Source organism: Bos javanicus, chromosome 16 (assembly GCF_032452875.1).
Source record: "Bos javanicus breed banteng chromosome 16, ARS-OSU_banteng_1.0, whole genome shotgun sequence".
NCBI classification, from domain to species: Eukaryota; Metazoa; Chordata; class Mammalia; order Artiodactyla; family Bovidae; genus Bos; species Bos javanicus.
The window spans coordinates 52,093,471-52,121,307 of record NC_083883.1 but is presented as its reverse complement, the minus strand read 5'-3'; the positions used below and the strand labels follow the sequence as shown (position 1 = coordinate 52,121,307).

Genomic DNA, 27,837 nt, shown 5'->3' with positions numbered 1-27,837 from the left:
CCTTTAGTCCCATCACTTGACTCTCAGCCCAGCCCCCTCCTGATTCTGTCCTGTTTGTGGGACTGCCCGTCTTGTGAGCAGGCTATGGGGTGGGGATGGGGAGCAGCCCAGACTTGCGGTCCCGACTGCATGAGGAACGCAAGTGTCACAGTTGGCCGTGAAAGAGGATGCCTCTGGTCTCTGACCCCTGCCCCTCATCTTGGTGGCAGGGTGCTAGAGCGGACCTCTGTCAGCATCGGTCTTAGGGGTTGTATCCGCTTGCTGGATGTCAACAATCAGCGGCTGGAGCTGAGCAGCTGGCCAGAGTCTGCGACTCGAAGCTCCGGAGTGGGCAAGTGCGGGGACCACCCCTGTCTGCCTAGCCCCTGCCTCGGAGGGGCCCCGTGCCAGGCCCTGGAGGCAGGCAGGTTCCACTGTCAGTGCCCACCTGGCCGCTTTGGTAAGGGCAAGACGGGGCTGGGTGCTGGGGGTCTGTGTGTCTGTGGGCAGGGCTCAGGTCTCCTGGAACCCATCCTGCCTCCATCCAGGCCCAACCTGTGCCGACGAGAAGGACCCTTGTCAGCCGAACCCCTGCCATGGAGCAGCCCCCTGCCGCGTGCTGCCCCAGGGAGAGGCCAAGTGCGAGTGCCCCCATGGCCGGGAGGGCAGCCTCTGCCAGACAGGTGGGGGCAGCGGTGCTCAGGGTGGGGAGGGTGGGAGGTGAGGGGGCTCCAGGAATCAAAGCCTAGAACCCTGTGTGACCCTCTCCTGTCCTCACAGTCTCAGAGCCGGAGGACAACCAGCCGTTCCTGGCTGATTTCAGCAGCTTCTCCTACCTGGAACTGAAAGGCCTGCACACCTTTGAGCGGGACCTGGGGTCAGTGGGCAGACGGGTGGAAGAGGGGAAGCACCCCCCAGCCCCCATCCAGCTGTGAAGTGAGGGGCATCAGGTCACCCGCCTGCCCTCCCGTGGCCCCAGGGAGAAGATGGCGCTGGAGGTGGTGTTCCTGGCTCGGAGCCCCAGCGGCCTGCTCCTCTATAATGGACAGAAGACAGATGGCAAGGGCGACTTTGTGTCCCTGGCGCTGCACAATGGCCTCCTGGAGTTCCGCTACGATCTGGGCAAGGGGGCAGCGGTCATCAGGTGGGCGGGGGCGCTGCAGGGGGCTGGACTGGGCCCCACGCTCTCTGTTCCTGGGGCCCCTGGCGGGTAGACCGTCAGAGCCCACCGTCTGTTCACGACATCTGTTTTTCTCCAGGAGCAAGGAGCCGGTGGCCCTGGGTGCCTGGACCAGGGTCTCCCTGGAGCGAAATGGACGCAAAGGAGCCATGCGGGTTGGCGATGGGCCTCGCGTGCTGGGGGAGTCCCCGGTGAGTCAGTGTCTCCTGGGCCACCCCCCTGCTCCCCGCCTCCCTCCTCCTCCTGGGAGGCGTGCAGCCCCCGCCCCACGGCTGGCGCTCACTGGACTGTTTTTTCTCCCCTCTGTCCTGGGCCTCTGTGTTTCCTCTCTGCTCCCACTGCTCTCTGGCCCTTCCTCTGCAACCCCCACCCCGCTCGCTCTTCGGATGTCAGAAATCCCGCAAGGTACCGTCTCTTCTCATCCTGCTCATCCATCTTCTGCCGCCTCCGCCCCTAGAGTAGCTCCTTCCCCACTAAGCCCCCACATCGCAGCCACATCTGTGTGATTAACTGCCTCCACCATGCTGGAGGGTGCGGGGTGGGTCACCACAGGCGGGCGGGCCCTGGTCTGGGGCTCGCATCGTGTTCCTGCTGGTGGGTAGGCTTCACTGCCCCTTACCCTGCACCTCCCCACAGGTGCCACACACCGTTCTCAACCTAAAGGAGCCGCTCTTTGTTGGTGGGGCCCCTGACTTCAGCAAGCTGGCCCGAGCAGCTGCTGTGTCCTCTGGCTTTGATGGAGCCATCCAGCTGGTATGTACGGCAGGGGTGGGGCCCCGGGGAGCCCAGGGTCGGAGGGGGGCGGGCGGCAGCGAAGCCCTGGTACAGTCTCAAGGAAGGGCCCATCCCAGAGGGGGCCTCTGTCCTCTGGGCCGGAGGACACAGGCAGGACAGAAGCTGTCATGCCCCACCTCCCAGGTCTCCCTGAATGGCCGCCAACTGCTGACCCGTGAGAACGTGGTCCGGGCCGTGGACGTCTCGTCCTTTGCAGACCACCCTTGTACCCAGGCTGAGGGTCAGCCTTGCCTCCATGGGGCTTCCTGTCTCCCCCGCGAGGCCTCCTATGAGTGCCTGTGTCCTGCAGGCTTCTCAGGGCTGCACTGTGAGAAGGGTGAGTGCTGCCCACGTGGGCTAAGGCTGGACATGGGAGGGAGCCTGCCAGAGGCTGCGCTCACCTCACTGTCTCTCAGGCTTGATTGAGAAGTCAGCTGGGGACCTGGACGCACTGGCCTTTGATGGACGGACCTACATCGAGTACCTCAACGCTGTGACCGAGAGGTAGTATGTCTCCTGGAGCCGGGCACCCCTCAACCCTCCGTCCCATCTGCCCAGCTGCACCGGACCATATGCGTGACACTCCACACCTGCCCCTACTCTGAGCCCACCTCTGCCCCTCTTCCACCCTCCTTCCTTCTCACTGTCTCTGTCTCTTTGTTTCCAAGCGAACTGACCAATGAGATCCCAGCGTAAGTAGCCACACCTCCACTCTCACCAGTAGTCCATTTCCTGGTCCTCTGCTCCTCTTCCTCCCGGCAGCACATCCCAAGGGCGAGGGTAGAACTTTCCATCCCCAGTGGAGGAGGATGGGGGTTTGTGGGGTGCTGCATGGGGCTCAGTTTCCTAGCTTGGAAGTAGAGAATCACCCTTTCCGAGATGTGTGTTGGATGCCAGTCTACCCCTCCATCCCTGCAGCCAGGCCCCTCACCACAGGGCACCAGCATGGTGTGCAAGCATGTGCACACCCACATCTGTGTGCACACAATGCAAGTGTGTTACAGTGCGCATGTGAGTCCATGCGCCCCCATGTGTGCACACACGCATGTGTGTGGGGGCCCAGCCAGGGCCCTCGGTCACTATTCCATGCCCTCGTGTCGGAGCTCTTCCTCTGCACCTGGCCTGGGCCATGCGCACCAGCTCTGTGTCTGCCCACGTGTGTGCACGTGTGTCACTGCCAGGCCTCTGGGGTGGGTGGGACCAATGTTTCTCCACGGATGTTTGCTCCACCGCCTTCCATTGGTGAAGAGGGGTGTGGGGAGGGCTGCTGCTGGGTCCTGCCCCACCCTGCGCTATAGCCTGTCTGCCCCCCTGCTCACCTGCCTCCCTCTCTTCCTGCTTCTAAGCCCTGAAACTCTGGATTCCGGGGCCCGTCCCAGGTGAGCAGTGGCCCCTGGCCCCTGCTGTCTGCCCACTGCCTTCCCATCTCTCTGAGCATCTCTGTCGATCTCTCCCTCTGTCTGTCCACCTCACTCCTCTGATCGCTGACCTGGCCCCACCATCTGTCTCTCATCTCACTGGCCGTGTCCACCACCTGCCCACCGAGCTGCTCTGGTGGCATCACTGCCCTTATGGCCTCTGGAGTCATCCCCCTCACCTTCCTCCCTCCCCTGCCCCATCCCCACCACCCTCCCAGAGGTCCTGACCAGCTCTCTGCCCACTAGTGAGAAGGCACTCCAGAGCAACCACTTTGAGCTGAGCCTGCGCACTGAGGCCACACAGGGGCTGGTGCTGTGGAGTGGCAAGGCCACGGAGCGGGCTGACTACATCGCACTGGCCATCGTGGACGGGCGCCTGCAACTGGCTTATGACCTGGGCTCCCAGCCCGTGGTGTTGCGCTCCACCGTACCAGTGAATACCAACCGCTGGTTGCGGGTCAGGGCACACAGGTCAGCAGGGAGCCCGGGGCCACCAAGAATAGCAGCGGGTGGTGTCTGGACTTGCCCGGCCAGGGCATGCCTGGCCACTCGTGGCCAGGGTAGGAGTTTGGTGTGTGTGTCAGGGGGAGATCTCGTGGTAGGGCTGGTGGTGGCCCGACCTGAGGTCACTGCCAATGAGGAGGGAGGGAAAAGAGGGTACAGGAGAAGCACCGATGGCCAAGAAACCCCTGATTTGAAAGGGGAGTCCCTGCTCTGCCCAGATGCTGGTCTGAGTCTGGCTGCCCCTCCAGCAACACTTTTCTCACAGGAGGTCCCCCCCGTCCTTGGCTACTAGGTGCTCTCCTGGGTTGGTGCCGTTCCATCCTGGCCCCCAGGGTGACACTGGGTGACAGTCCCCAGGGTGTGGTGCTGGGACGAAAGGGATGGGGGTCAGGATCTAGAGCCCTGACGGCCTCCCTCCACCCATGCCCCAGGAAACAGAGGGAAGGTTCCCTTCAGGTGGGCAACGAGGCCCCTGTGACTGGCTCCTCCCCACTGGGTGCCACGCAGCTGGACACAGATGGAGCCCTGTGGCTGGGTGAGTGATTTTGGGGGAGGCCAGGGAAGGGGCAGGCAAGGGTCTCCGAGGGATAGGTTCCACCCCCTGGGGCTGGCAATTAAGAGGGGCACTGTATCAGCCCCATCCAGGACAGTGGGTGGGCTGGCTGGGCTGGGGTTGGGGTGGGGTCCTCCCCTCCTGTCTCAGCCCCTGCTGTAGCCAGGAGAGGGTGGGGCCAGGAGGCTGGGGCACACCTGCTGGCCGCCTGGTCTCCCCAGGGCACTGACAGCCCTCTGGTAACTCACCTAGTCATTTAGCCTTTCTGCCTACCAGTGCCCAAACTGCCCGTCACTGAGTCACGGTCTGGGGCCTTTCCTCTCTCTTCCTGCAGGTGGCCTGGAGAAGCTGCCCACAGGCCAGGCCCTACCCAAAGCCTATGGCACAGGCTTCGTAGGCTGCCTGCGGGACGTGGTGGTGGGCCAGCGCCCGGTGCACCTGCTGGAGGATGCCATCACCAAGCCAGAGCTTCGGCCCTGCCCTGCCCTGTGAGCCACGCTGCAGCTGCTGCCCACCCTGTTGTAATTATTTTCTATTTTTGTAAACTTGTTGCTTTTTTGATATGATTTTCTTGCCTATGTGACGGCTGGAGGGACTGCTGGCACGGCCTCCCTCCTAACCAGGCAGGCGAGCTGCAGAGACGGACTTGGTGCCGAGGGACTCTCAGGGTCAGGAGGGTAACTCTGCCCACGGAGGACTTGGCTCACTCAGCAGCCTTGGGATGCGACCCTCTGCCTCAGGACACTGTGTCCTGGCCTCTCAGGCTGTGCCTGCACAGTGTCCACTTGTGCTGGCCCCTGTGTTCGCCAGCCTGTTGGCAGACCTTGCATATACACGTTGCCCACATTCCCTCTGGCGAGGCCTGTCCCTAGAGCAGCAAGGCGCTGTGGGGTTTGGAGGGGCCCTTCCTCTGTGTAGGCTGGGGCCTTTCTGGATTCCAGCTGAGCTGCCCCTCCTCCCTGCCTGTGCTGGGTGGGGCCAGCCTCACCAGGGCCTGCTGAGCCCGGCCTCATGTACCAATCCTGTGAAACAATGTCATTGTTGGGGCCATGCTAGCCCCTCCCTCCAGTTATGCCCACCCATCCCAGGGCACTGGAGAGCAGAGGCCAAGTCCAGGCCTGTTCAGGGCACCCTGGCCCACGGCTGGCCCTGCCCATCTACCCAGCCACCCTGGACGTGGCTGTGACCCCTTCCCACCACCCAAGTCCCCATGAGGAGCCCTGAGAAGGAGCAGGGCCACTTGTGACATGTGGACTGCTTGATTCTGGCCAGCATCCCCTCTCTAGGATGCATGTGCAGGCATGGCCACCAACCACAGAGTCTTTATGTATGGATTTTATTTGACACCTGGGGTGGCGGGCCTGTTGTCTTTCCTGTCCTGGCCCGAGGACAGCTGAGGACACCACATAGAAAACATTCTGTCCAGTTTGGGGGTGAGGAGTGGTTGTCCTTATCCCAGAGTGACCAGGAGTAGCCTGGGTGTCTTACCAAGGCCAAGGAGCAGGTGCAGGGGTGGCAGAGATGGCTGTGAAGCCAGAAATGCCTTAAACTGCAATGTTAGGTCTCATCTGGTCCCGTCCCCCCAGCTGCCCACACCTCTCGTGGTGGGGGTGGCAACCCCAACCCTCTCACAGCCAGGCCTGGGCTGTCAGGCTTAGAGGCTGGAGGAGTCTTATATGTCCTGTTACTAACTCCAACCTATGTCTGTGTCAATCACCGTGAAATAAAGTCTGAACACTTTCAACAGGTGCTTGTGTGTATCCACACCAATGCCACCCCCCTCAGCCCTTCCTGGCCCAACGCTCTCCCACTTGGCTGGTTTCTGTCCTGAGAGCGCCATGATGCCCAGCTCCATGGTGGCGTGCAGGCTTCAACCTCCTTTAGGTGGCTCTGGATGGAGGAAGGGTGCTGGGTTGGGGGCTGCTTTTGGCAAGGAGACCCTGCACAGTGAGTGTGCACACTGTTGTGCGTGGAGCTGGCCAGGTGGATCCATGAGGCCTGCACCCCAGGTAGCCTCCTTAGGGATGGCAAGTCCTGCCATGTGTGCATATTTGCACACATATCTGCCTACATCTGTGTGTCTGAGCACAGGGTGGGAAGAGGAGCTATGAGGACAGCAGGTTGGCTATACTAGGTAAAGGGGGCCTGTGGGGGAGTCAGGATGGGGTGGGGGGAACCCTGGTGGGTGGGGATGGGGTGGGCCTGTGCTGGGCTGGACATGGGGTGGAGAAGACACTGACTGAGGTGCTGAAGCACCTAGGGGGGCCGTCCTGCAGCATCTGGAGTGGCTAGGTTTGAGGAGCTGAGGCCACCTGAATGGAATCCACAAGGCCAAGGGTTACCAGGCAGAGGGGAGTCTGGGCTGAGGCCAGGCACACTGGGGAGTAGGTGGCTCTGCTTGGTGCTGAATGAGGGGAGAGGAGACCTCCATGCTGGGAGGACCAGGAATGGGTGCTCTGGGAGCTGATGCTTCCAGGAGGGGCTCTCAAGGCAACCAGTGTTGAGGGTGCCGGGCCTTCAAAGTTGTCAGGAGCATGAGGAGGAAGAGCTCAGGGTGGGGATTTGGGATCAGGGTTGCAAGCAGCAGGTCCCAAGCCATGGTGTGGTGTACCACTCCTGAGAAGGGGAGGGGCTGGGGTGCTGGGCAGGCGCTGAGGCTCCTAATGGGGATCCCAAAGTTAGGAGCTCAGGAGCTCAGGCAAGGAAGGGTGGAGCCCCCACGCGATTGGCCAGTGGGCACCGGGGACAATTGGACCTGGCAGGGGCATCTGTAGCAGGAGTAAAGGGCCCACGGTCAGAGAGGTGTCAGCATTGCCTAGGAAGAGTGGCAGCGGTGGGAGAAGGGAACTTAGAACGGAACTTAGCAGCGCAACATAGGACTGGGTAAGACGAAAGGGCCCAGTTATCAGGTGGGCTCCCACCTCCGCCCCTTTGGGGCCGTCTCTGGGACACAGGTCGGGTGGGGCCTGTTCCGCCCGCTTCTCTCGCTCCCAGCCCCTCCCTCCAGGGTGTGGGGAGTGCAGCCCCTCCTCCCTCAGGACAGAGGCGGAGCCAGAAAGGTTCTTGGAAGGAAAGCACCAAAACGAGCAGGACCCATAATTAATCACTTTCCGTGCAGCTCCGTCCAGGGCCGCCTGGCACCTGCGCCCTCTGAGCCCATAATATGGTGTGAACCCCTTTTCCTGAAGCTCGGAGCGACCTTAGGAACTGGTGCTATTAACCCAACCTGCCAGCAAGGCAGCGAGACCTGAGGGCTCGGCTCCTTTAAGGGAGATACTGGAGGGGCGGGACCTCTCGATGGGCGCGGCTCCTTGGACGGGGCGGGTCCCGGTGGGCGGGGCTCTGATGGGAGGATCCTCTGGGTAGGCGGGGCCCCCTCAGAGCTACCAGAGAGCTGGAGCCCCGCAGACATGACTTCGCGCAGGTGAGCCTGGCTACCCGGTGGCCTGACGCTGAACCCCACCACATGCGCTTCGGGCCAACGGGTGCGGACAGGGGGTGCGGGAGAGATGCGACCCGGGACATCTCCTGCTCCTGACCGGTGGACCCCAGGCCTGACCTTCTGACATGTCATCTCCACATGTGACCTGTGACATCTCCACAGCCAGGGCCAGATTCCTGGGTCCTGGGACAGTGAGGCCTAGCCTTACTCTGGCCGGTGGAAAGGACTCTTTCAATCTGGGGCTGGGCCTGGGTGGAGGTCAGAGGTTCCCTGACCCTAGGGAATGGATGGTGCTCTTGCATGGTAGCCACTGGAGCCTAGAGTGGACAGCAGGTGTCAAGTCACTGACAGACCCTCTCTCTCTCACTCTCCTGGACTTCTTGCCTTCTTTTTGGCCACCAGAGATGTTTTCCACCTGGTGGTCTGCCCTTTCCAGTTTCAGGACTGGGAGCATCCTGGAAGCCCCTTGACCTGCAAGGTAGGCTCTTCCCTTCCCAGGCTCTCCTAAGGGCCAGGTTTAGGGGCGAGATCCCTGGAAACGGTGTGTGTGCAACCCAGGACAGGACGCAGCTCTGCCCCCATGAAGAAGAAAGGTTGGGCATGTGCAGGAAGGGGCACTTCCTGCCCTTTCTACCAGGTCCCCACTCCCTGGTTGTGCACACACTCATGTGAGCTCAGACTCTAGCTGGATGTGGATGTCAGTGGGGAGCCACACAGGTGTGAGACGCCTGTCACCACTTCCTAGCACTTGGTACATCCAGAACACCTCTCTCTGGGGCTCAGTGAGGCTGGGGGGTCACAGGAGGGGTTGCCCTAAGACCCCGAGTGACTCCCTAGATCAGTGAGGGGCTGGACAAGATCTGCTCTGTGGGTCTAGGGCAGTGCCTCAGTGGTGAGGGCCCCAGAATCCCTACAGGGGGTGTGGTGGGCCTGGCAAGGTGGCCTCTGGCAGGGCCAATGGCCCTGTAAGGCTCAGGAACAGTAGCAGTGAGTTGATCTCCAAGAACCTGTCAGCGTAGAGCCCTGTGGTTCCAAGATGTAACATCCAGCTGGAGATCAGGGAGGAGGGCATTTGGGATCTGTTTGGAATGACTCTCAGGCTCCCCTGAGCCTCATTTCTTGGTTCCCCAGGCAAGTTCTGGTGCTCAGAAAAGGTCATGTCTGTGTCATGTTCATGTGACCCTGGGCCAGCCTGGGAAAGCCCCGGGTGGGGCTCTGCCTGCCCTTGCCAACCCTCCCGCCCCACCCTGTGATGACCATCTGGACTGTCACTCCTCTGACCCCTGGGTCACTGCCCACAGCCCTATCAGGCCTGGGCAGGCCCAACCAAATCCCAAGCGAAACACATCCCCCCTCCTGCTTGCTCTCACCCAGCGGCCCCTTCCCGTTGCCCTGCGGTTTGTGGGTCAACGGGCATCACCATTGCCACCACTCACCCCGGGACTCCGGCTGTGGGCAGGGCTGAGCTCAGGTCTTGCCTAGCATTGAGGTTTGATGTGTTGATATTGGTGCTTGGGAGGGGGCTGGGTCCTATGGGGGTCTGCTAAGCCCCTTAGAGTTCTCCCTGTGTTCCATGTTGGAGAGGAAAGCATGTCTCTGGTTAATTCAGTTCTGCACAGACAGGACAGGCCTGCATAAACAGGGACCAGAAGGGGCTAGGGGTAGGGAGCTGGAGACAGACACTAACAGTGCTCTGTGGTCCTCAGCCCTGGAGCTCCAGCCTGGGGCCCTCCCCTCTGTTCTGTGTATCTCCCATCATCCCAACAGTGTCTTTCCTGCAGGTACCATGTATATAGCATGTCCACAAGCCATTCATGGAACTCCCAGGGTCACAGGGTGTCCCATCTATTGATGAGACACCAAGGCCACACAGAAAGCTGGACCAGACACTGGCCAGTGGGTTCAGGCTGGGCTGTTTTTGGGCTCCTGAGCATCGACCAGACTCAGTTGGACCTTAAAGGGCCCAAGCTGTTTGACTCGGTGGGGAGCCCAGTGTATCTTGCCCACCCTACCTGCCCCTCTCCCGGACCTGCCTGACCATGTGACAAGGGCAGAACTGAGTCACTGACCTGCCACAGAGCAGGGAGCTCTTTGGCACAGAAGTGACCCTAGTGTGGAGATTGGAAATGGGACTTGCAGCTTCCCACCTCCTCCCACCCCGCAGCCAGGGCTGTGGCTGCACCAACCTGCTGGACACCTGACTCCACCTCTCAACCTAGTGGGGGGTGTGAAACCTGCCTCAGCCTGGGGTTGCAGGCAGGCAGTGGTATGAGCTGCTGTGATGGCTCAGGATGCCCTCCCTCTGGGGATTTCCACCTGACAGACAGCGGGCAGCTTGTGGGGAGGACAGAGGGACAGAAAGTATGAGCAAGAGTCCCCAAAAGGGCAGTGTGTCCTTCTCCCTGCTCTGTGGCTTGGGTGCCCCTTCTACCCTTACCCCCACATTCTGGGCATCGCCCATCTCGGACTGGATTCGGAGGCTGCTGGGGCCTGGGGGTGGGCATCTGGGATAGGATGCAGTTCAGCAGAGTTGGTGGCCCCAGGATGGGGGTCAGAAACCTTCCTTTGGGTTCCAGTCCCCCACCACCTCCTCACTGCAGTGGCTCTGGCAGCAGGAAGCCTTCACCCTTCTCCTGGTGGCCTGGCCTGCTCTTCTGTGACTGGCCCTAGAACTCATCCTGCAGCAGCTCTTAGCCCAGGAAACCTTCCCTGGCAGCCTCACCTGCTGGACTACTCAACAAAAACTACCCCTCTAGAGCCAGCATGGGAGGGAGCTTGAGACCCCAGGCCCAAAACATGCCCAGGAAGTGACTGGCTGGCAGGATACCTCCCTCCCCCTGGAAGAGCTGAATGGGAGTGCTGGGTGGCCCTGGGCAGGTCACCTGGGCTTCTGGGCCTCTCAGAACCTCTCAGAACATGGACCCTGGGGAGCCATGGAGGTCAGAATGGACCCTGCCCTCCCCGTAGTTCACATCTGATGGTGAAGACATGGCGGGGGGTGGGGGACAGGTAAACTCAGAAGCCTGTACACACCTGTCTGCTTGCTGTTGCAGCTGTCACGCATGGAAGGAGGGGCAGAGATGCAGCTGCAGTGCTGCAGGGTGGGGGCTGGGGTGTGTCTCTCAGAAAATGAACAGAGAGGGAGTGTGAGCCATGGCCTGCAGGACCAGCCGGAGGTGGCCAGATGAGGGGTGAGGTTGGAGAACAGAGAGATGAACAACGGGATGGGAGGGTGCTTTCCAGTGGGGGCAGGGTCCTTGAGGTGTGCAAGCATCCTGAAAGCCACACCGGGCCACTGAGAAGGCTTACGCGGCTCTGATGTGTGTTTTCTGAGAACCTGTTTGTCTGCCGTGGCTCAGCTGGGGGTCACGGATGAGGCCTGAAATCAACACTGCAGTCCAGGCAAGAGCCAGTGGGCACTGGTCCCAGGGGAGTGGGAGAAGTGGTTGGGTCTAGTCTGGGGCGTTTGGAAGTCAGGACAGGAGGGTGCAGCGTTGGGAGAGTGCTGGGGAGTTGAGGGCAGGGACCTGGGCAATGTCAGGCAGTGACTCTCTTCACTAAGTGAGGACTGTGTGGGACAGGGCCTCAGGGGCCTTGTCAGGACTTTTAAATCTTGGAAATGTCAAGACAGAGATGCTGTTACCTTTTCAGACAGAGATGCTGGAAAGGGTTGTGTCTGTGAGCTTGAAGCTCAGATCCCAGGTAGGGCTATATCCCTGGTGTGTGGATGTGGCAACACATGGAGGGCAGAGTGGGGAGGTTCCGACACCATAGGGTCAGAAGGAGGGGACCCAGGCCAGGTGAGGTGGGGAACCAGGTCAGAGTGTGGGGAACTCCCAAGTGGAGGTTGTGCTTCTGGAGGAGACCTGACCACCAGCCCCAGAAGGCTGGAGGAGACCCTGAGAGCCCAGGGAAATTGTCCTGTGGGGACTCAGCAGTGTGGACCAGTGCAGGACCATCCTTTCTGTGATGGTGGAGATGATTCTTTCCCACATGCGGTCGACAGCCTCCACTGGCCATACATGGCTTTCAGCAGTGAATTGTGGCCACTGTGACCCAGGAACTGGGATTATGATTGTGCTCAATTTTGACCCATTCACCTGCACGCCCCACACCTGCCCTGGGCTGAGCATCAGACTGTGAGGTATAGACTGAGCACAGATGGCTTGTTGGAGGAGTAAGGAAGCAGCTGAAGGCAGGGGCAAACGGAGCACAGGATGGGGCAGAGGGAGGGGCAGGAGGGCCTGGAAGAGGCGTGAACTGACTCCCATTACAGAAAGATCTCAGTGGAGCAGGATGGTGCGGGGCCATCTGCAAGGACAGGACAGGATAGGGTCTGTCCAGGGCATGTCAGCCCCTGCCTCACTTGTGGCCAGGTTATGACAGCGAACAGCTGGGTGGGGCCTGGAGGTGGCAGGTGGCAGAATTGGAGTCAGGGGCCCTGGTGTCCCACTGGAGGCAGGACAGGGGCAGGACCACCCTGGACACCGTGTATCATCTGTACAGTGAACCAGGGACACACACCTCTGAACCAGACGGCGCAAGACCCTCCTGCAGTGACCTTTGTGCCTCTATGGGAGACTCACTGTTGCCGGTGGAAGTCCAGACACTGTGTTACAGGGTCCCGCTGGGGGGTCAAGCCAGGTCCCTGCCCTGAGATGCTTTGGGGCCACCACACGAGTAGATTTAATCCCTGGCCCAGAAATTCTTGCCCTAACTGGACAAAAGAAGCCACCCAGGTAAAGAAAACAGCAGTTATGATCTCAGCAGTGGGCACCTGTGGAGCCCTGATGATGGCCCCCTGATCTGTCCCCCCATCTCATGGGGATAACTGTGAAGGGTGGTCCCAGGGCAGCAGCAGGGGAGGGCAGAGTTGAGCCCCTCTCAGCCTGGACCCCCAGCAGAATAAATGATGACTCTCTGGCCTTCCTGACCTGCTCCTGCCAGCCACCTGCTCCTCACCCACCACCCACCACCCACCTATCTTAGGTTCATTAATCATTCACTTCTGAATTCATGTCTGTTTGTTAATTCCCAGGCTCTGTTTTATACCCTGGTGTACACCCTGCACAGAATGTTTTCACCCCTTGTGGACCGTAAATCCTCCCGTAGGAGATAGATAAGCCAATAAATATGTATGTCAGGACGGTTTTCAGTGCTATGAAGAACAATGAAGCAGAACACGCATCCAAGAGTGAGGGGAGAGGGTCTCAGTCACGCAATGTGGGCCAGGAGTAGAGAAAGCTGGTACAGGGAGCCCTGCGGTGCATGGCCTTGTGTGGTGAGGGGCGGAGGCTGGTGGGCAGCAGCAGGTGGAGGGTGGACCTGGGCCTGTGGGCTGTGCTCTTCTCCCAGGGGCGTTGCTCAAATGACTGACCAGACCTGCCAGGGTGCCTTGGGAGAGAGTGGAGAAGGTGGGAGGGGCGGGGGCCCCGCGGTCCGCTGCCGGGCTTTGAGGGGAGGAAGGGAGCTCTGGGTGGCCATGGGGGATCCCGAGTGCCTTTGGTCAAGCTGGGACGCCCGGTGGGCAGTGAGTTGGGGAGAGACGGCAGAGGGCTGAGGTTCCTGCTGGTGTTCTGGGAGGAGATGTCTGCCCTGCCCACCTGCCACTGTGGGAAAGGTTCTGCCCATCTATGTCCCTGGTCGCTCCCAGCCTCACCTCCTTCCCCACAGACCCTAGACTCTGTGGTCACAGCCCAAGGATGGGGGTGGGCACAGGGCACCCCAGAGGGCATTGTGGGTGTGGTCAGGATGGCCCAGTATCTCCCAGCTAATCAGCAGCTCTCCCTCTTCATTTCAGGTGGTTTCACCCCAACATCAGTGGAGTTGAGGCTGAGCAGCTACTCATGTCCAGTGGCCAGCACGGAAGCTTCCTGGCAAGACCCAGCAAGAGCTGCCCCGGGGGCTTCACACTGTCTGTCAGGTGGGTGGGTGGTGCAGGGTGGACAGGCCTGAGGCCCCGGGGGACCTCAAGGGGTGAGAATAACCTCAGCTGAGGGCATAGCAGGGGGTCAGGCTCCCTAGTGCTCCCAGAGGGCTGGTGGACAGCATTCTGAGCAGCAGGGACCTCTGCTGGGGGCTAGACATGCAAGATCTGGGGGGTCTGGTGTTCTGGCCAGGTGGCCCCTGGGCAGGAGGGGCCACTTAGACCTTCAGGGATGGCTCAGTGTGGTGGGCCCTGGTCAGCGAGATGCCCTCATCCCTCTGAGGGTCCTCACTGGCCGTAATTGTACCCCCATCTGCTGGGGATGTCACTCACTGGAGATCTGCCCAGAGCCCTACAAGAGCCAATGTGTAGGGAGGATGGGCAGGAGGGGCCATGACCAGCAGAGTGGACAGCCAGACCCATGTCCACCCTGTGTGAGGCAGGTCAGTCTAGAGTCTGGGGAGGGGGGGGTCTTCCAAAAGCACTCCAAGTTTTTCTGGGTTTTCTGCTAAACCTGAGGCAGCAGGTGGGACAAGCCCTCAGGGTGGATTTCCCTCCCCTGAGAGACAGGCATTCTGTTCTTACCTGGGGCTTCCCCAGCCACACTGGGCACCTGGGAGAAGCAGTCCAGCCCCCTGTCCTTCAGAGCCCCTGGAGAGGTGGGCTGGGGTGAGGCAGAGTCTGTCCTGAGAGGCTGCCCCAGCCTCGGCCACCAGGCCAAGGGAGAGTTAAGCCTGTAGTCGCCAAACCTAGTACTGGCTTCCCTGGGGGCAATGGGGGCAGGGTGCCCACCACCCAGGATGAGGCCTGGACACTAACTGGGCAGGAACCTGCAGAAGGGAGGGACCTGACCTTGACTGTGGCTGTTCTGGGCAGAGGGATGGCAGAGGCCAAGAAATCAGGGCAAGAACTCCCCTGGGGCTATTTGGGAAGCTGAGTGCTCATGGGAAGGAGGGTGGTTGGTGAGAACAGTGGCCCTGATGGCAGCTGGTGCACTGGCCCTTTCAGGCGCCATAATGAGGTGACTCACATCAAGATCCAGAACACAGGTGACTACTACGATCTGTATGGAGGGGAGAAGTTTGCGACGCTGGCTGAGCTGGTACAGCACTACACAGGCCAGCATGGGGGGCTGCTCCGAGAGCGTGGCGGGGCCCCCGTGGAGCTCCGGCACCCGCTGGGCTGCCAGGACCCCACGTCGGAACGGTGAGCGGCTGTGTCTACATCTGGCCGACATCTGTGTCCGCACTGTGTGTGTGCGAGAGTCCGAGGGGCAGGGGTCGATGGACACGGCCTCTGGATTTCTTCTGCCCCCAGGACTCAAGGTCAGGCTTGGGCACCACTGTGGCAGAGTTGAGGGAGTATAAAGCACTCCCTCCTCAGGGGTTTTGGCCTCAGTTCTCCAGGTCTCAGGCACCAGCTACAGAGGGGTGCCTGTGGAAGAGCTGCAGCCGGCCTCCTGTCTGCCTGCCTGCCTGGTGACCTGGGGAGAGCAGGTCTCCCAGCCTCGGTTTCCCTGGCTGCACTGCGGAGGCCTGAGCCAGCTGTGCCGGCTGAGGAAGCCCGGTGGGGCTGGCCTGGCCCACTCCTTGCTGAGGACTAGGCTGCCACCTGGTGGCCACCCTGGGGCCCTGCAGGGCCTGAGGGTCCCGCCTCGTGTTGCTTTCTGGGTTGGAGGAGGTTTGGAGGAGGCTTGCAGAAGGGTCCGAGAGGTGGGCAGGGCTGACCCAGGTTGGCTTGGGTGTGGGTGCTGCCCGGGGCCCACGAGGTCTAGGTGGGTGTGTGTCTCTCTTGGTGTCTGTGCCTCAGAGACTTCAGCTACTTGTGGGTCTGTGCCCCTCACCTGGCCAGTCCAGGGCCTCCTTTCTCACGTGTGCTGCCCTGGGCCAGGTGGTATCATGGGCATCTGTCTGGTAAGGAGGCTGAGAAGTTGCTGATGGAGAAAGGGCGTCCAGGCAGCTTCCTGGTTCGGGAGAGTCAGAGCAAACCTGGGGACTTTGTGCTGTCAGTGCTCACACAGCAGCTGGACAGGGTGGACCGCCAGCCGCGTGTCACCCACATCATGATCCACTTCCAGGTAAGAGGCGGGGTGGGGTTTGGGGTGTGGCTTGGGGAGGGGGTAGCCACCAGGCCCTCACTGCCACCCCACAGCCAGATGGGAAGTACGACGTGGGAGGTGGTGAGCAGTTCGACACCCTTGGAGATCTGGTGGAGCGCTACAGGAAGAACCCCATGGTGGAGAGGTCAGGGGTTGTGGTGCATCTTCGGCAGGTATGTCCCCAGGCACCTGAACCTTGGGGTCTGAGTGAGCTTCTCCCTCTGGAGGACAAGGGACTCTGGCATAGCCCCTGGGGCAGGGTGGCTGAAGGCAAGGGTGGGGGCCAGGGCGCTCTGGGGTCCACTGGGCCTTGCTAAGCTTGGACTTGAGCCTCTACCTGCCAGCCCCTCAAGGCCACGAGAATCAGCGCTGCAAGCATTGAGAGCCGTGTGCAGGAGCTCAGCGAGGCCACGGATGCCAGCGAGAAGGCCAAGCAGGGCTTCTGGGAGGAGTTCGAGGTGTCGGCCTGCTGCCCACTGCCCCCCTTCAGACTCCCGTCCTCTGGGCTGTGGCAAGGGCCAGCAGAGGGGTGTGGGTCAGGGCGTGTATGGCGGGTGTTGAGGGCTCTGGGGCCACAGGCTAAAGCCCCACTCCTCCAGATGCTGCAGCAGCAGGAATGCCGGCTCCTGTACCCCCGGAAGGAAGGCCAGCGGCCGGAGAACAAGCCCAAGAATCGATACAAGAACATCCTTCCCTGTGAGGCTGGGGCTGGGGTCACATGGGGACCAGGTCCTCACCCACCAAGTGCAGGGCCTATCTGGCAGAGGGGTCCTGGGGGTGGAGGCAGGGGTCATTCCCCACCACTGGTGCGATGCCCTCTCTTGCCCCTTCGTCCTCTGCCTCTGCTCACCACAGGTCAGCGGGGATCCCTCTTCCCTGGAGACCTGAGCTACATCTTCCCTTCTCAGTTGATACCACTCGTGTCATCCTTCATGATGTGGATGACAGAGTGCCTGGAGCCGACTACATCAATGCCAACTACATCAGGGTGGGTACTTGGCCTGCTGCACCTGTGGCCTACATGAATCAAACCCTGGTCACTCCATTCCCCATAATAATGAGCCTGGAGCTCCTGGAATGGTCTGTGGACTTTGGAAAGACAACAGATACTCAGGAAGGGTGCAGTAGTCTGCACTGGGTCCTCAGAGGGGCCAATCCAGAAACTGCTGGATTAAATATTGGTCCTAAGCCCCTTCCACCCTCCATGGTCTGTGTGTGAGCCACTTTGGCTACTTTGCATATCATTTGCATCAACTTGAATTGGTCCTCTGGCACTTTAATTCCTGGAAACAGCAGGCAGCTGACCCCACCTTCTTTCAGAGTGACCCAGAGGAGAAGCCAGGCCATGGACTGGGCAAGGTGTACATCGCCACCCAGGGCTGTCTGCCGACTACAGTGGCTGCTTTCTGGGCCATGGTGCACCAGGAGAACACACATGTCATCGTCATGACCACCAGGGAGGTGGAGCGAGGCCGGGTAGGAGCTCCAGCTCATGTTCCTCCCCTCCTCCTGCCATGTGCCCCACTGGACCTGTGTTGGAGCTGGCCCAGCTTTGCTTCTTCAGTCTTAGAGATGCTGGGGCACGGCGAGGGCCCTAGAGAGACCCTATGTGTGCCCCGCAGGGAGGAGGGGCATGGGTGCTGGTGGTCTTCCAGCATGGCTAATGCCATGCCCCCACCCCCCAGAACAAGTGTTTCCGATACTGGCCAGAGCTGCACGGCAGCCAAGAGTACGGCCACCTTCACGTGTGCAACATGGCTGAGCACTGGGCCCAGGGCTATTGTGTGCGGGAGCTGCAGGTGTGGAGGCCAGACCAGGTGAGCCTGAAGAGCCTCGGGAGCCTCAGGGCCAGGGTGATGTGCTCAGGAAGTCCCCAGGTCTGTGCTGGGCTGGCCCAGCCTCCACCCAAAGCCACTAGCTTTGGTGGCTTCCACATGGCTCAACCCACTGGGCAAAGTCCTGGCCTGGGCCATGCTGGGCAGTGATCCCAGTCAGGCAAGTTCTCAACCCAGCTGTCTGGCTCCAGGGTGGCCTCACACCCATATAGGCCTCTTCTTCCAGTTCCTCCCTGGGCATCTCAGTACCTTCGGCCTTCTTTGTATGCCATTGGTGCCTGTTCCTCTCCCAGGCACATTTCCCTCCTGGCCAGTTCCCCTCCCAGGCACATTTCCCTCCTGGCCAGTTTCCTTTGATAACCACCGGGGCTACTGCAAGCCTCTGTGTTTAGCCCTTCTTAAATAGAATTCACTTCCTGGAAGCTGCTCCTCCCCAGGACCGTCTTTCTTCCTTTCCCCGGGCAGCGCAGGTCCTCCAAACCCTGAATCCCATCTTTTCCTCCCACTCCCTCCAGCTCTGTCTGGGCCCTGCTGGTCACTCCTTCTGGCAAACCCCGCTGGGCCTCGCCCTGTCTCTCCCCAGTTCAGTCCCTGTGCCCCTCCCAACCAAGGGTCACAGCAGCCCGAGGTGCTTGGGACAGCCCAGACCTCCCAGCTGGCACTCACCAGCCCACCCTGCCTAGGAGGAGTCGCCACACACAGTGAAACACTACCAGTACTTCAGTTGGCCGGACCACGGCGTCCCGGCCGAGCCCACCGGCGTCCTTAGCTTCCTGGAAGAGGTGAACCGGACCCACAGCAGCATGCCGGGGGCCGGACCCATGGTAGTCCATTGCAGGTGCGACAGGGGATGGGGCGGGGCCAGCGGTACAGGTGCGACAGGGAAAGGGGCCACGGCTCTGTCCTGTCAACTAGCCACAGGCCTCCTTGGTCCGTCCCAACAGCGCTGGCATCGGACGCACCGGCACCATCATTGTGATTGACATCCTGGTGGACGTCATTCGCAGGCAGGGTGAGCCGCCCCAGGCAGGCCCCGCCCCACGTAGCCCCACCCCCTGCGCTTGCCGGTACCGCTCGTTGCATCTAGCCATCCCACCTTCTCCCTGCCGGCCCCTCTCCGCCCTGAGCACGCTCCTCCCCAGGGTTAGACTGCGACATCGACGTCCCCAAGACGATCCAACTGGTGCGGCGGCAGCGCTCGGGGATGGTGCAGACCGAGGCGCAGTACAAGTTCGTGTACCTAGCGCTGCAGCGGTACATCCAGGGCGAACAGCTGCGCCTCCGCCAGCCTGTGGGGGCGGGGCCGGGCCGGGGCGGAGCCTGCGCTGGCGTCACCATGGTGACCAGGGGCCCCTCCCCTCAGCGCGAGCGGCCGGAGGAGCGCGGCTCGCTGAACCTGGGCGTCTCGCCCGTCGACCCCGGCTGTAGCCCCGGACCCGCGCCGTCCCGGGCGCCGGCGGCGTGAGTAGAGCATCAGGGACTGTGGAGGGCAGAGTCCCGGCCGGGGGCGGCGGCGGGGCGGGGGAGGGGAACAGGAAGGCCTCGGGGGCGTGGCCCGGGCTCGGGGGCGTGACCGGGGCGAGGGGGCGGGATCGCAGGTGGGCCCCAGTCGAACTCTGTCTCTGCCTGCAGGACCCGGGAGGCCCCCCGCCACGAATATGAGAACCTGCAGGGCCTAGAGCCGTGAGAGCCCCTCGTGCACGTGCCCCGAGTGGGGCTGGAGCCGTGCAAGAAGGCGGGAGCCCAGCAAGCCCGGCCTCCGCGTTCCTCCAAAGGACTGTTTAGGATTGTGCAGACAGGCGCCCAGCCCTGAGCGCCGCGGAGTCGGGGTGGGGATGGGGGTGGGGTCCCTGGTCTGCCCCTCAGACCCTCCCTGACCAGGTCTGCACGCCCAGAAATGGTAAGGGGCGGGCAGATCCCGTGGCCCTGGCACTCCTGGAGGAGGGGAGGCAGAGCTGCAGGGCTGCTGTTTGACTCAGTTTGGGAGGCCGCCAGTGACCAACTGCACGTTGCGGTGAAGACATGTGTGCTACATGTCTGAGGGTCACTCTAAATGTGGGACACGAGACCAGCTAGTGAGTGCCAGTTTGTTCACCAGCATTTGTGACCCTCTCCCTGCTTTCTGAGTGCCCCCGCCCCTTCAGAGTTACTTCTCAGCCCTGCCTACAGCCGTGGTCTAGGCTGTGGCCTGGCAGTGGCTCAGTCCTGCCACGTCCAGACCTAACCCAGACTGTCACATTGCAGTCATGCGTAGATAAATGCTTGTTAAATGAGGGAATATGTGACATGCTCATCTGACCACAGTGAGGAGGGCGAGGCTCCATGAGAGCATGACTTGTTTGTGACGATGCGATATCACTGGCTTGTGGTCCACACTGGCACCCTCCCATTATGGATGGCCCTGTGACTTTCTGGTCTCCTCAGTAAAATGCCTTCTCAGTTCTGCATCTTTGCTGGGGCTTGGAGAAAGGGTACCTGTGGATCCCCATGACTGGGCCCAATTCCCCAGGGTCTTTCTGAGCCACAGGCACAGCTGGTTGGAGCAGGAAGTCCTGGGTTTTGGGGTGAGGAATGAGGAGGCTGAGACCTATGCAAGCCAGAACCGGCTTGGCTTCTCTTCGTCATGCCAGCCTGGCGGTGCAGGATTCCTGGACTGATAGCAGTATTGGGTGGGGGAGGGGTGGGGTGGCAGGACTCCCGCCCATCCCCCAGGATGCTCGCTTCACCAGCCAGGTCTGGCCCTCCTCTGCTGGAGGAACCCGAGGCCTGTAGATCGTCAGGATACGCTGGTTGTCGCCACCTCCGCTTCTGTGCACCCTTGAGCCTCGGTTCCCAGGGGTCGTGAGGTCCTGTAGCCCTCCACTCAGGGCTCTGGGCAGGGCTGTGGGATCATGACTTCTGGGGGTTGTAGCCTGTTGTGAGCACAGTGGGGGTGGGAAGGAGGACTCTGGACCAGGCCAAGGCCCCATCCCGGCACCCCCTGCCCCAGGTGCTCCCGGCCCTCACTGTCTCCCTCAGGCAGCCTCCCAGCCCCAGGAGGCAGCCAAGCCCAGAACTGCTCCAGCCCATCCACAGCCCAGGCAGGACCGGAGTTGGACCCCCTAGAACTTGGGCCACACATGCTAGGGGCTGCTGGGAGTCCAGTCCAGGAGGTGTCCTTTGGATTCAGAGCCTTTGTGGAAGGCGCAGACTGGGCTTTTCTGGAAAAAGTGGCTTAATGGTACAGGAAAGAACACAGAGGGTGAGGACCCCTTATCAATTGTGGGTACAAAATAGTTTATTTAAAAATGTACAATTCAGGAGGGCAGGATGGGCACTGGGGAGCTGGGCTCCCTGCCACTGCCCTCTGTCCCCATGGCCACCCAAGGGAAGGGGCCAGCCCTGCCTGGGGAAGCGAGGAGCCATGGTGAAATGTGAAAATAAGATGAGGGTGGCAAGCCCCCTCCCTTTTCAGCAAGGGGTAGGTCCTACAGGTGATTCACAGTGTGGACAGGGAGGGGCCTTGCCAAGCTGTCTCTTCTGGGCCTCAGTTTCCCCATCTGCAAGATGGGGGTTAGGGAGGTGGTCTCTGGAGCCCATAGCAATCTGATTCTTGGATGCTCCAGGGACCATTTTGTCCACCCCATAGGACCCAGCCCCAGAGAGCGGGGGGTTGTGTGTGCTGAATGGGGTGGGGTTCCTCAGAGATGTGGGGGCTCCTCTGGGATCCTGGAGGGGTGGGGTGGGTGGAAGTGGTGACACTAATTGTACGCCAGGGACCCGAGCGAGGAGGTGGTGGCGGCGGTGGAGGGTGGCCGGGGGAGGCAGCGCAGGCTCCCAGTCTTGAGTGCGCACTGCACGGGCCAGAGGACCACACAGAAGAGCACCAGCAGCAGGGCTGTGATGAGCGCCACGCGCCTCCAGTCCCTGCAGCGCGCCCAGCAGCGGGCCAGGGGCCCCCGACGGTGGGCGGGGTCTGGGGTGGGCACAGGCGCAGCAGGCTCAGGGGGCTTGCTTGGGCCTATGTCCACACACATGAAGCCGGGCTCCACCGGGCCAGGCACAGAGGGCGATGGGTAATAGCACAGCTTGGTACCCTCTAACCACACAGGCTCCTCCTGCTGCAGGTGAGCTGGCATCCGGGCCTGTAGCTGGCGGCTGGTGCGCAGTGCAGGGGCTCCAGCAGCGGGTACAGCTGTGGGTTGCCGGCAGAATGGGCAGGGCACAGCCTCGCTACCTGGCTGGCCTGTGGGCTGGGCGGCCGCCAGCCGTGCCAGGCACTCCAGGCAGAAGACATGGGTGCAGGAGAGCTCCTTGGGTGTCTTGAAGATGTTGTCATAGCCCGAGAAGCAGATGGAGCACTCCAGAGGGGAGGCCACTTTCTCTGAGCCTGGGGTGCCCGGAGACCTGGGGCTGCTGGCTGAGCTGGGGGACCTGGGCACTGTGGCTGTGGGGCTGCTCCTGCTGGTAGGCGGCATGGTCGTGTGCCACACCTGTGGGCCTGACGACATGGTTCTGGGCTGTGGGACAATGGAGACCACTGTGAGTGACCTTGACTGCTCCTTTCCTGCAAGGTCAGTCAGTCACTCTCTCCCCATCCCTCTTCATTGCATCATCTCAGAGATGCCTGTGGGCACCTCTCTGAAGTCCCCCCACCTGCTCCCCAGCTCCACACGTGCTTTATCAGGGGTCAGTACCCTGGGGTGCCCCAGCCTGGCTGGGCCCTGTGGGCCACTGCTCAGTGAACCCCTCCCACCAGCCCTGGCCTACCTGACCGTGCCATTGGGCAGAAATAAAAGTGATGATGACAACGGCCCACGACAGTTACTATTTACATCAGGGCTCTGCCAGGCTGGACCCTGGTCATCTGATACCAAGAGCCACGGTGCAGAAGAGGCATCTCAGAGGGGCCCCTGGCTGTCACAGGAAGAGTGTGGCTCTGGGCCAGGTGAGGTTGGTTTAAACACAGATTCCAGTGTGGGTGGCTTATTTGGTGGGCGCACAATAACTGGCAGGCAGTTGTGTGAGGTGGGCGCCAGGCCTGGCTGGACAGGCTGCGGGAGACCAGGGGGCCTAAGCAAGGGTGGTGGCCATGGCCTGAGGAGGGGCTTTGTCTCCCCACCGTGGCCTCAACCTGTAGGGCCAGCTCGTCTGGTTGGTGACAAGAGCCTGATGCTGGCCCTCAGGGCCTGGAAATGCTCGTCACCCTTTGGCCAGTGGAGCGGGGAGGGTGGATGAGCCAGGCATCCTCTTTGGGCTGGCCCGCCACCCAGGAGGGTCACACCAGCCACAGCCGCCATCCAGGAGGCAGTGGGATGTTCCACTCCTCACCTACTACCCTCTCCATGGGAGGCCCAACCTGTCTCCCTGATGAGGCTCAGGTAACCTGCCTGCTGCTCCTTCTTGGGCCTAGGTCTCTACCCCAGGCAGCCACATGGGTCCTGCTTGGAGGAGGGCAGGTAAGGGGGTGACTCACCCATCACCTTTATGATGGACAGAGGAGGCCGGGGCCTTGGGAAGGCCTGACCACATGACCCCATAGAGCCCATGAGCCCCCCAGAGGTGACCTGAGCCTGACTGGCTGGTCAGTACAGGAGGGCTGGTGGAATGACTTTGCAGTGACGTGCCACAAAGGCTCAGGTATTGCTGCCACCTGACAGTGACCACTGTGAGTCACGGTGGTATCACTGTGATGTCACGAGTGCTCTGGCATCGAGGTGTGAGATGTCAATGTATTTTGGTGACAGCAGCTGCCACAGGCCAGGTACAGCTTCAGCAGGGTCTGGGGTACTGCAGCCGTCCTCCCCCAGCTGTTCCCCACATGACTGGTTCCTTGGCACTGGGCCCCACCCTTCTGAGGAGGTGCTCCACCCTGAACCTGTACTGGTGAGACGGGAGTGCCAGCTGAGCCGGACTTACCTGGTAGCCAGGGTTAGAGGGGCCCGGGCATGACCCTCTTGGCTGATTCGGCCAGGCTGAGGCCCCAAGCTCACTTGTCCTGGAAGCGCTGGCTTCGTCTCCTCTGGTCCAGGCTGGCTTGTGTTCCCCGACTAGTGTTCCTCTCCAGAGCTGTCGTCCGCAGCTGTGCCGGGCAGGTGGGGTGTGGGATGTGTGCGCTCCTTCAGGTGTGGAGCGCTGTCCGAGACAGGTGTGAGTTCTATGGGCGTGGGCTCCTGGCAGGTGTATTTATATGCTCGCTTGGGATCACGCTGGCCAGGGCGTGGCCCAGGGCCTCCAGGATTGGCTGGCCTCCCATCCTCTCCCTGGCAGGCTGGGCAGTAGAGGGCGGGGAGTCAGAAGTGAGAGGTCAGAACCTGGGGTGGGGCTGGGGGTCAGTAGGCCTCTGCAGTCTGGGCAGGTCTCAGCGGGTGACTGGGTGCCTGGTAAAACCTCTCCCTACTCTGCAGCTCCTGAGATGCTGGAGCAGCCACTCCAGAAACAGACCTACCTGCTCACTGGCCTTGTTCAAGGTGGGGGCACCTGAGCTCCTTGGGTGGGCCCCCAGAGGGTCCTTGCAAGGAGGCCCCCCACTCAGTCAGTTCACTGACACCCTCCCCCAGCAGCCCCTGTTCCTGCCCCTCCCCGCCAATACCCACCTCATCCATGTGGCTGCCACTCAAAAGCACAGCGGGCCCCAAATGGGCTTCTGCTGTGCTCATCCCTTCCCACCTGCAGCCTTTGGGGGCTGGGAGAAAACTCCTTGCTCTGGGTCCGGGGAGTGGAGTGAGAGGTCAGGCTGGGAGTGCCCGCAGGGTGAGTGAGGGGTGAGTCAGGGGTGAAGGTGTGTCAGGCAGCAAGCTGGCCACAGGACTTGTTTCAGGGGAGCATCTTCTGGGGGGACCTTAGTTTCGTAGGTAGGGAAGGGACTCAAGGAAGTGCCCACCCAGGCAGGGGATCCGGAAGTCTCCCTGGGAAACAGGGAACGGTTTCAGCAGGTTAATACCGAGTCCCAGCACACCACAGGGCCAGCCTGCGCCCAGGCCTGTCTGGGGCCAGGATGGAGGGAGTGAGGGCTGTGCCGGAGGGGCCTTAATAGCCAGTGGCATGGGCTGTGACCACCCACAGTCAGCCTGCCTGATCCTCCTGGCCACAGGGTCACAGGAGGCTCTCTTCTCCACCCTGTGGCTTCGCTGCCCACCCCCCCACCCCAGCTTCACATACCACACTTCAGTGTGCACCTGATCTGACCTTGGGGGCCAGGACCTGATATGGAACCCCAATCATGAGCCTTTTGGGAGTGAGTGTTGGGCTTGGTGAGGCTGGGAGAGGGGTCCACCCTGGTGGGGAACGACCCTGACCCTTCAGCGGATGGTTCAGGACCCCCAGAGGCTGCTCAGCCCCGAGAGCACTAGGAGAAGCACTGACAGCCTTGGAGCAGGCTGCCTGGGCCCAGACCCCAGGAGGAACCGGAGTGAGAGGAAAGGGGCAGCCAGGACTGCAGCCGCAGGAGGTTGAGGTGTGGGGCGACTACAGGAGAGGAAGAGAGGACCAGGGCTTCCTTGTGTGCTCCAGGAGCAGGAAGAGCTTCGGTGAGGGGCTTGGCGAGGGTTCAGGGCCAGCGGGGTTGGTGAGGGCCCAGAGGATGGGGAGTCTCTGTGAGGGCGGGGCCTGCCTGAGCAGGACGGGGCTCTGGTTCCCACGGGTATCGTGACTCAGGGTCTGATGCTCCTCCAGGAAGTGTCCTGGTCCTCTGAGCACACCTCCCCAAGGGCTTCTGGGAATATCTGAGCTCTGAGATCACCCCGAGCTCCTCAGTGGACAGTCAGTGCCCGAGGCGAGGGGACAGGAATGCCCGAGGGATGTGCCATCGGGGTGGGGCCAGGTCTCACCACACGGGACCATGGCGCTCAGGGATCCCCTGGCCCCACACACCTGCTCACTCTCATCATGACGAGGGAAGAATATCTACATCTCGTGAGCGTGAGGGCCTCATGTGAGCAGGTGAGCTGCTTACCAGCTTACTCCGGCTGGCTGTGTGTGCACCTGTGTGTGTGTGTGCACGTGTATGCACGTGTGAGGGGAGCCTGGCTGCCGGCAGGTGACCATGAAGCTGGGGCTTACTTGCCAGACTGGGCAGAGAGCAAGGCCTGCAGTGACCACCCCTGTCCAATCATGGCTCTCAGATGGTAGGGGTCCCCAAGACCTCAGGACACCTGGGAGTCCTAGGCTGGAGGCACAAGCTACTTTTGGCCAAATGAGCAGGGGACAGGCCTGCCCCACAGGGCCCACCCTGGCCATGGCTCCCCAGCCCCAGTACTTGTTCGAGGACTGGCTTCAAGACTCTGAGGTCTTGCAGGGGGCACAGAGAACAGCCAGTTTGGGGAAAGGTCTCAACATGGGTGTAAACTCTGGTGTGCCCCACAGGCCAGAGCCTGGGAGACAGAGGCTGGGCTGCAGCAGGGGCTCTAGGGGGTGCACTTGGGCTTGGCCTCCACCCCACCCTCTGCACTCTGGCTCCTGAAAAGCTCGGAGTTGCCCTCTGGCCACAAGGTGACTCCTCCGGTCCTGTCCCTCCCACACCCAGCAGTGAGCCGAGTTCCCAGTTGGCCTGGCCTTGGGGGCCAGCTCTTTCTGGGGCCCGGTGCCCAGGCCCCACCAGGGCCTCTGTTCTCATGTCCCATCCTCAGGCCCTGCTCATTCTGCTCTGTGCTCCCACCTCCCAACTCTACAGCTGGTCCTGCCTCTTGCTGACCTCTGATGGCTCTGGGTGCTTCTTTGGCACCAGGTGAACAGATGAGATGAATGAATGGACGAGCTGCAGCTATGACCCCAGGGCCATGCCCACTGCCCAGCCCCACACCAAGCTCGCCTCCTAGGACGTGGGGCTCCTTGTGGTGGTTGACATGGTGGAGCACTAGGAGGGGACAGGTGCCCCACCTGCCTGCTTTGCCCAGAAAAGACCCCACAAATTGGCCTTATCTGGGCTTTTTACATGAATGCATGGAGTCCAGGTGAGGAACAGGTGACAAACTGAGGGGACTGTGCAGGGTCCCCACACAGACACCCTGTCCCTGCCAGCTGCCCCACCCCCCACCTGCTTTCTGGCCTGGATACCCATCAGAGTCATGTGCCCAAGAGTCCAGGAATGTCCCTGAAACTATTTGGGGGGCCTGAGACAGTCACACCCAAGGCCCAGGGTGTCCAGCGGCAGAGGGGAAGCCAGCGTGGCTGAGGGCCTAAGAGGCCAGGCTACAAGAGGCCTGGAAGGTCAGGGGCAGCATCTCAAGTGTGGGGGCAGAGGGCTGCAGGGTCAAATTCAGAGTTGAGTGTTGCTGCCAGGGGTGGCGAGAAGGCAATGGCAACCCACTCCAGTGTTCTTGCCTGGAGAATCCCAGGGACAGGGGAGCCTGGTGGGCTGCCGTCTATGGGGTCACACAGAGTCAGACACGACTTAAGCGACTTAGTAGCAGCAGCAGCAGCAGCAGCAGCCAGGGGTGGAGCAAAGCTGAGGCTGGGGGCTGCAGGGCTGGGAAAATTAGAGAAGAGGCGGCTCTGAGGTTCCCAGGGGAAGCCAAGGGTCATCTTGCATCCACAGGACCTCCATGGGAACCCCACAGCCCTTCAAGGCTGTCGGCTGCGGAGGCAGGTGGTTCCAGGCCGCTGTCCCCAGAAGAGAGGGCGGAGCCTCCCCCAAGCCCTAGTATGCTGATGTACTCCCACGTGCCCAGGCCCAGGGCCACACAGACACCCTCCGGGGGGGTGTGCAATGGCTGCAAACCTCAGACCAGGCAGTCCAGGCTCTCTGCCCTGCCCCCGCTCTGTCCTGAGGATGGGCTGGGATGCCTGGGATGAAGCCACCAGTCGGCAAACATCCCCGTGCTCGCCAGCCCCTCCAGGGGTCACTCACCCATTCTCGCCTCCCAAAGGTGACAGCTGATGCTGGCCTGCACTCTGTGCCCATGTGTACCTTCCTCCTTGAGCTGTGAGCCAGGCACCATGGGTGCCCCATGGTTGTCGTGTCTGCACAGGCACGGTCTCTTCACAGAAAAACTTCCCTAAGAGGCACCCACACGCTTCCCTATCTCCGTCCTGACAACTGGGGGCCACTGGGATCTCCTACTTACACGAGGTCACTTGGGACAAGCCCCCTTCTCCCATAACATCCTCAGGACTGGGGGCTGCCTGCAGGGTGGGGGTCTGGGTCCTCGT

The 27,837-nt window shown here is 61.5% G+C and overlaps 3 protein-coding genes across 16 annotated transcripts in view; 2 read left to right on the top strand and 1 right to left on the bottom strand.

Annotated features, from left to right (window-relative positions):
• Positions 1-6,152, top strand: part of AGRN (agrin) — a 39,339-nt gene extending 33,187 nt beyond the window's left edge. For 2 of the 4 annotated variants that reach the window (XM_061383125.1, XM_061383127.1), the window contains 14 exons: positions 210-439; positions 528-662; positions 760-856; positions 959-1,123; positions 1,239-1,350; positions 1,553-1,564; positions 1,796-1,912; positions 2,078-2,270; positions 2,350-2,437; positions 2,602-2,625; positions 3,280-3,312; positions 3,598-3,822; positions 4,287-4,390; positions 4,743-6,152. In XM_061383125.1, coding sequence (XP_061239109.1) covers positions 210-439; positions 528-662; positions 760-856; positions 959-1,123; positions 1,239-1,350; positions 1,553-1,564; positions 1,796-1,912; positions 2,078-2,270; positions 2,350-2,437; positions 2,602-2,625; positions 3,280-3,312; positions 3,598-3,822; positions 4,287-4,390; positions 4,743-4,900 — 1,693 coding nt within the window. In that variant the 3' untranslated portion in view covers positions 4,901-6,152. The remainder of the gene's footprint in view (positions 1-209; positions 440-527; positions 663-759; positions 857-958; positions 1,124-1,238; positions 1,351-1,552; positions 1,565-1,795; positions 1,913-2,077; positions 2,271-2,349; positions 2,438-2,601; positions 2,626-3,279; positions 3,313-3,597; positions 3,823-4,286; positions 4,391-4,742) is intronic. The other 2 variants (XM_061383128.1, XM_061383126.1) reach the window with 2 other exon arrangements.
• A 79-nt stretch (positions 6,153-6,231) lies between these two features.
• LOC133227967 (tyrosine-protein phosphatase non-receptor type 11-like) lies at positions 6,232-20,156 on the top strand. 10 transcript variants are annotated; one of them, XM_061383147.1, is made up of 14 exons: positions 6,232-7,832; positions 13,651-13,773; positions 14,785-14,982; positions 15,667-15,853; positions 15,928-16,047; positions 16,219-16,332; positions 16,474-16,570; positions 16,783-16,862; positions 17,195-17,350; positions 17,560-17,691; positions 18,393-18,547; positions 18,654-18,721; positions 18,852-19,170; positions 19,342-20,156. In XM_061383147.1, the coding sequence occupies exons 1-14, from the start codon at positions 7,819-7,821 to the stop codon at positions 19,394-19,396; spliced, it is 1,818 nt and encodes a 605-aa protein (XP_061239131.1). In that variant the 5' UTR covers positions 6,232-7,818; the 3' UTR covers positions 19,397-20,156. The 10 variants fall into 10 exon arrangements, with proteins under 10 accessions (XP_061239131.1, XP_061239125.1, XP_061239124.1 ...); XM_061383141.1 differs by having other exon boundaries at positions 16,219-16,570; positions 17,168-17,350; XM_061383140.1 differs by having other exon boundaries at positions 16,219-16,570; positions 17,168-17,350; positions 18,654-18,963; positions 19,073-19,170.
• An 812-nt stretch (positions 20,157-20,968) lies between these two features.
• RNF223 (ring finger protein 223) lies at positions 20,969-27,815 on the bottom strand. Of its 2 annotated transcripts, none has more exons than XM_061383153.1 (2): positions 23,608-27,815; positions 20,969-22,208 (listed from the first exon to the last, which is right to left on the bottom strand). In XM_061383153.1, the coding sequence occupies exon 2, from the start codon at positions 22,197-22,199 to the stop codon at positions 21,450-21,452; it is 750 nt and encodes a 249-aa protein (XP_061239137.1). In that variant the 5' UTR covers positions 22,200-22,208; positions 23,608-27,815; the 3' UTR covers positions 20,969-21,449. The 2 variants fall into 2 exon arrangements, with proteins under 2 accessions (XP_061239137.1, XP_061239138.1); XM_061383154.1 differs by lacking the exon at positions 23,608-27,815 and adding an exon at positions 23,165-23,601.
• Positions 27,816-27,837: the final 22 nt, after the last annotated feature.

Excerpts from the sequence above, each read along its gene's own strand:
- RNF223 (XM_061383153.1), bottom strand. The coding sequence starts at position 22,199 with ATGTCGTCAGGCCCACAGGTGTGGCACACGACCATGCCGCCTACCAGC.
- LOC133227967 (XM_061383137.1), top strand. Across the intron at positions 16,863-17,167 it reads TCAATGCCAACTACATCAGG|CAGGCAGCTGACCCCACCTT; the intron begins GTGGGTACTTGG and ends TCCTGGAAACAG. Across the intron at positions 18,548-18,653 it reads CCCATGGTAGTCCATTGCAG|CGCTGGCATCGGACGCACCG; the intron begins GTGCGACAGGGG and ends CCGTCCCAACAG.